The 6,000-nt window shown below is 35.2% G+C and overlaps 1 protein-coding gene across 1 annotated transcript; it reads right to left on the bottom strand.

Annotated features, from left to right (window-relative positions):
* Positions 1–2,619: 2,619 nt before the first annotated feature.
* LOC111367962 (aldose 1-epimerase-like) lies at positions 2,620–4,928 on the bottom strand. Its single transcript, XM_022989104.1, has 5 exons — positions 4,655–4,928; positions 4,520–4,569; positions 3,821–3,944; positions 3,617–3,724; positions 2,620–3,356 (listed from the first exon to the last, which is right to left on the bottom strand). Exons 1-5 carry the CDS (start codon positions 4,824–4,826, stop codon positions 2,722–2,724), a joined length of 1,089 nt encoding a protein of 362 aa, XP_022844872.1. The 5' UTR covers positions 4,827–4,928; the 3' UTR covers positions 2,620–2,721.
* Between the last annotated feature and the right edge of the window lie 1,072 nt (positions 4,929–6,000).

Here is a 6,000-nt window from a genome sequence, read left to right as displayed (position 1 = left end):
CCATTTGAATCTCTTGGTCTCCATCCATTTCATGATAGGTCTTGAATAAAGATTTATCATATGATACATGCACCGTAGCACAAGTATCATACCCCCACCCGGGAACCTTTCCCTTAATTGCATTTATCTCGCTCACGGTGGCCACAATCTTTTCTTCTTGAATGGAGTTGATTTTTCCTTCGGAGTTGTTTCTTTTCCGGTGTCTACAGTCTTTTGCATAGTGACCAGACTTTCCACACACAAAGCAACCTCCTTTGTTCTTCTTCTTGAACTTGTTAAAGTTTCTTGAAGGCTTCCTTTTGTTGGTTTTTCCAGGTGGTTCAGATTTCTCTATAGCATTCGCTTTAGAAGTTCCTTCCGAAGAGTTTTCACTTCTATCGCGTAACCTGGATTCTTCTTCAATCCTTAGGTGCTTTTGCAATTGTTCCAAAGAATAATCCTCGGAACTATGCATAATTTTCTTCCGGTATCCTTTCCAAGTTCCCGGGAGTTTTGCTATTATAGCCCCCACTTGAAAGGTCTCCGGGATTTCAATCTTTACCGCCTTTAATTTGTTGACAAGGACTTGCATCTCATGTATTTGGGGAAGTAGGGGAATATTTTTCAAAAACTTAAAATCAAAATATTTTGAAATTATAAATTTCTTTGTACCTTCTTCCTCTGCTTTGTATTTGCTTTCTAAAGCATTCCATATCTCCTTTGCCGAAGAAGTGTTGGTGTACAAATCATATAAACGATCTGAAAGAGCATTGAGTATGTGACCCTGACATATGAGTTCATCTTCTTGTCGTTTTTGCCTTTCTGCTCTAACTGCTTCGGTTTCTCCATTGGCGGGTTCCAGTAATGGCGTCAATTCTGGGTCTAAGATATAGAAGATCTTCAATGCGGTGAGAAGAAACTTCAGTTTGTCTTGCCATCTTGTGAAATTTGCGCCATCGAATCGATCCAATCGAACCAAATCTTGATTCATCAATTTGATGGTCGCCATTGTAGTTTCGTTTTTCGTCACGCAAAAATTTGTATTGTTGGAAATAATGTTACTCCACCAAAGATGAGAACGAATTACAAATAGAAAAATTATCGAAAGAAGTATAGAAGATGAACAAATGGCAAAGGATATATGAAGAACTTTGAAGGCTCAAACACAATCTTTTATTGTTGTCCTCAAACGAATTTTACCCCCACTATTTTGGTGTTTAAAGGGTGATCTGGTAAAAGGTTTGAAGGATTAATCAAGCCTTATAGAGATTCAAACACTAAACACTTGTTTGAATATCTAAAACTTAAGAACACAAAGAAAAGATGAATATGAGAGGGTATTTTATCTTTTGGATTTGATCTCAAGAAGGATCAATATAATAAGTGTTTTTTTCAACATTTTTCAATGACCCAAGATCACCTATTTATAGCCAAGTAGTATAGCTTTACGAAGTGGTGTACCTTATGGATGAAAAGTCACCAAAAAACCAACAAAAAACGACCCAACGGTCGTTTTTCTGTACCATGCGACCACATGGTACAAACCCATGCGGTCGCATGGTAAGGCCATGCGACCGCATGGCCTAAACTTTTTTTTTTTTTTTTTTAATTGTTGGTTTTGAACAATTATACCACTTCATAACAACCATTGCCAGGATATCAGCCTTTACATATTAATAACTGTAACTTTTAGCAACTGATTGAAGGTTTAGATTCACGCAGTCACTTCTTCGAGTTTTGGCAGTACTTTATGTTGAGAGGAAACTTGAAGTTCTTCACTGACATTTCATTTCAATGAGCTTTTGGGCTTATACATAGTAAGATGTCTTTGTTCACTCTTTCGAGGCAATAGAGTACTTGTTCTTTTCATAAGCATTGAGCTTATACGCAGTTTCATTTAAACAGTTCATTACTGATGTTGCTCATTGGCGATTCTCTTTAGTCGGAAAATCATTAGATTTTGCAGTCCAAGAATGTTTATGAATGTCCCCAAGTTGATCCATAATTTATGTTTATTTTTGTTCTCTGATTTTTATTCCTATTTGTTTCTAAAAGTCTATCAATCAATTTCAATTCTTTCTTTTCATGTTGATTCTTTTCGATCTGGTTGAATGATCAATTAGCTCCAATTTGGTTGTCTTCATTTCTGTCCAACTAATGTATTGTGTGGCGTCTTGCAATTTGCTAGCAAGAATCAATGCAGTGACATATCAAAATTTTAATAGGACAGTCAAATGGAAACAGTAGATCTTAACTTGCAAAGTAGTCTAGTTATTAGCTAACTCCGTTGATCAAATTAACATGGACAGAATGATCGCCTTGAAGTTTAATGATATGAAAGTGAGTTTTCAAAAATATTTTGACCTTTTCGCCTTTTCTGGGTCGATGCCAAAGCCAGTTCTCAAAATATTGGTTATAACACATTTCCGAAGAGTGTGATTAGACCAACAATTTTTGTACATAGGTGTTAGCCTTGTGTGCAAAGTAGAATCATGCTAAAAATGCAGAGAAATAGTAGGCACAAAATTACTACCTTTAACCAGTAAACTCCTATGATTATTGGGTTGGAACAATAATCTAATCAAATTTTGGATCTCATTCACGTATGATGGGTACCTAAGTTTGACTGAACAAATAACATAAGAGAAAACAGCATATGTTTACTTGGAAGCCATCCAGTTTGGATAGCGGTAAAGTTAATGTTTTTCAAGTCAATCATACAAATTAGACAATGCAAAGTTCTTAATCTTTCTTGGTTGAAAATTTGAATAACATAAAATGTTCATAAGGCTTCCCTGGAGTAACAATCTGAGAGGGGAAGTTGCGGTGATTCACCGAGTCCGGGAACCCCTGAGTCTCTAAACATAAGGCTGCATGAGCTTGATAAACATACCCGCCTTTCCCCTTCACGTCGTTAATGTAGTTACCTGTGTACAACTGCACACCAGGAGCATTTGCCGATAATTTCATCACTCGTCCAGACTTCTTGTTATAAACCACAGCTACTGGCTTCATCTTTTTCGTCTTGTAACCATTAAGGACATAATTGATATCATAACCCTTGGAACCATTGGGAAGTTCTTTTATCAGGTTTTTGATAACGTGTGGCGAGAGGAAATCATATGGCGTTTTCTTAACTGATACGATTTCACCATTCGGGATTAGCTTTTTATCCACAGGCGTGATGTGTGATGCAAATATCTGGAGCTCGTCCGACAGAATATCTCCACTGTCATGACCACCAAGATTCCAGTAGCTATGTTGGGCAAGGCTCACCGGTGTGGCCTTGTTTAAAGCCTTTGCCTTCATTGTTATGCTTAATTTGTACGGCTTAGAAAGCGCATAGGTTACAAAGACCACAACAGCACCCGGAAATCCTGTTCCAGATACAAGGAATCGAGATTTTAGAAACAAGTACATCAGATGTTCCAGTTCAGTACGTTATAATCCCAAAACCAAGAGTACTAATGAAAAAAACAGAAAGCATAAACACTCGTAGTTAAAGTGGTTCACTCTTGATCGGAGAGCTATGTCTAGATGCAGATTTTTGGAGATCTCAAGCCTCTGAAACAACACAACTAGTCTTCGAAATCATCATTCACAACATAACAATTTGAGGGTATCGTGTAATGCTTACCTTCTTCGCCATCAGCACTGTGATAGGACAAGGTAATGTGAGGAGATGGACCCTTTTTTTCATGCTTTATCACCTTCCAAGTAACTTGGCTAAATCCCTTCTTCCCACCTGTGTTAACATTACAGAACACTCGAAAATTGAGGACGAAAGACCATTTAAAGATGACTATGAAGCAAAATAATCGTAACAAACAAATTCGAGTACCATGAAGCATGCTAGTCCCCTCGTTAGCGTCAAGCTCATAATGGGTTCCATTTAGAGTAAACTCAGCACCTCCAATGCGGTTAGCAACCCGTCCAACAATTGCGCCAATATAACTTGTATCGTTCTGTCGCCAATCATGATTCATAACATATGTTACAGAAACAGTTATGGAGTATTTAATCTACACAACTTTACCATAATCATCAAATAAACACTGGTCAATACTCAATACCAAATGACTCGACTAAAGTTTTCAATTTTAGAACTGGTACGATTCATGAAAAAAAATAATCTTCTGAATAAAGATTACTCTAAGCTATTAATAAGCTTTCATATTTATAAATTTTAGATTATCCTTTAAAGTTATAATGAGCATGGGACCGTATTGTGGATAAAGTAGACTTGCAAGTCAATTAGTAAGACTTGATAACAAATCATCAGAGCCTGCAACTTGTTCTTTGTTCATGTATAAGAAAAACCAAAGAGCCAACAAAAAATATAAAATTTGCTCATTTTGTTTGTTTTGCCTTCTCCATTGTTGGTTTTCTTGTCGTCTTGTTTCACATTCTTAGTAATTGTCAAAAAAATTGGTTTTCTTTTGCTTTCATTGTTCCATTTCTTTCTGGGAATTGATTATCCTGACAAAAATGAATCAGTTTTCAATCTAAGAGCAAATCAAATACAAAGAAGAAATCATACCATGTAATCTTTAATAGTGTCATAACCAAGAACAACATCAGCTAATTTCCCTTAAAAAACACAATAAAAACACGATTTCATCAGAAACCGAGTAAAACAAAGATCAAAAATCTAAACCAAAAGATAAAAACTTACCATTCTTGTCAGGTAAAATAACAGAGACAATTCTTGCACCATAGTTTGTAACCTTTATAGAAAAATCATCCTTTTTGAGCTCATAAATCCCAAGCTTATGAGCTGATGAGACATGGGCAAGATTCCCAAGTGCCAAAATGATGAAACAGAAGAATATGGAAATCTTGGACATATTTTCTGGTTTAAGAACGGTGCCACTAATAAGTTACTGAAATGTTTGTTATAAGCTTTATAATCCACAAGAAAAACAAAAAGAATAATTTCATTAAAATAAGCCAGTGATGAGCTAGCTGGGGTTTCTTAGGATAATGACAAAGAGTCAATTAAACTAGTTTCTTCAAATGGATTATAATAGTCAACAAGTGGCCAGTTGTTTTGACTTCTAAGATGCAATAATGGAGAGGACCATAATAAACTTCCTTTTTCTTTTTTTTGTGGGTGTTGAGGGGGGGAGGGGGGGTAACTAATAATGGGAAGATTCAAAACAGATATGTTGAATTGAAAACCTAAAATTTTGAATAAGCATTGATTAAAGTGCCACAAGTTGCAAAGATGCTTGATCATGTGGATCACTGTAGTCTGCATTTTCTATGACAAATGGAAAGATAAATTTCAAAGGAAGAAAATTGGATTACCATTTTTGGTGTAGTTTGTAATGGAAAATGACTAGGCATTTCTAAATGACAAGCACATTATAAGTGAACCTAGGACCATGCTTTTGGTTGGAATGATGAATAATGGAGTCAAAGTCTCAACAATTATGTCATATTTGGCATGCAATCTTAGATAAAATTAAACGCTAAAAAAATAAAAGTTTGTTTGTAATCATCATAGGTATCAAACATTATCTGAAAATTTCCTAATTCAATGGAAATAATTCCATACGATTGCACTACATGAAAATCACAATATGGTTTTATCATATTCCTAAGGATCAATTTATCCATTTATCTTGTAGAAGCTTGGTAAGAATGATAAAGGAATTAAATTGGTTCATGTTTATTAACATTCAAATCATTTTTTATCCACAAATTTTAATGGACCTACAAGTACTACCCACTCATCCACCGTTATTTTCTATTTATTTATAATGCAACTGTTTATAAACACTTTCTGAACATGCTCATCTATTTATAAACTTATGATACAAGTTGCAAATTGTGTTATAAAATCCACCTAGTCCATGATTAATGGGTGATCTGACATGAACTTTGCAAGATTATGAAAAACATAACAAGTACTAAGTGATTATGAGGTATCTTGACGAGTGTGTTTTACTCACAAGTTAAGCTAATTTTAACTTGATTTTAAGCTAGATTTCACGAGTAGAGAACTTTTTTAATATG

The sequence above is a fragment of the Olea europaea genome, chromosome 18 (genome assembly GCF_002742605.1).
Source record: "Olea europaea var. sylvestris chromosome 18, O_europaea_v1, whole genome shotgun sequence".
In the NCBI taxonomy this organism is placed as follows: Eukaryota; Viridiplantae; Streptophyta; class Magnoliopsida; order Lamiales; family Oleaceae; genus Olea; species Olea europaea.
This window is presented reverse-complemented; position numbering and strand designations above follow the sequence as displayed.

Excerpts from the sequence above, each read along its gene's own strand:
- LOC111367962 (XM_022989104.1), bottom strand. The coding sequence starts at position 4,826 with ATGTCCAAGATTTCCATATTCTTCTGTTTCATCATTTTGGCACTTGGG. Across the intron at positions 3,945-4,519 it reads ACACTATTAAAGATTACATG|AACGATACAAGTTATATTGG; the intron begins GTATGATTTCTT and ends GATTGGCGACAG. Across the intron at positions 3,357-3,616 it reads CAGTGCTGATGGCGAAGAAG|GATTTCCGGGTGCTGTTGTG; the intron begins GTAAGCATTACA and ends TATCTGGAACAG.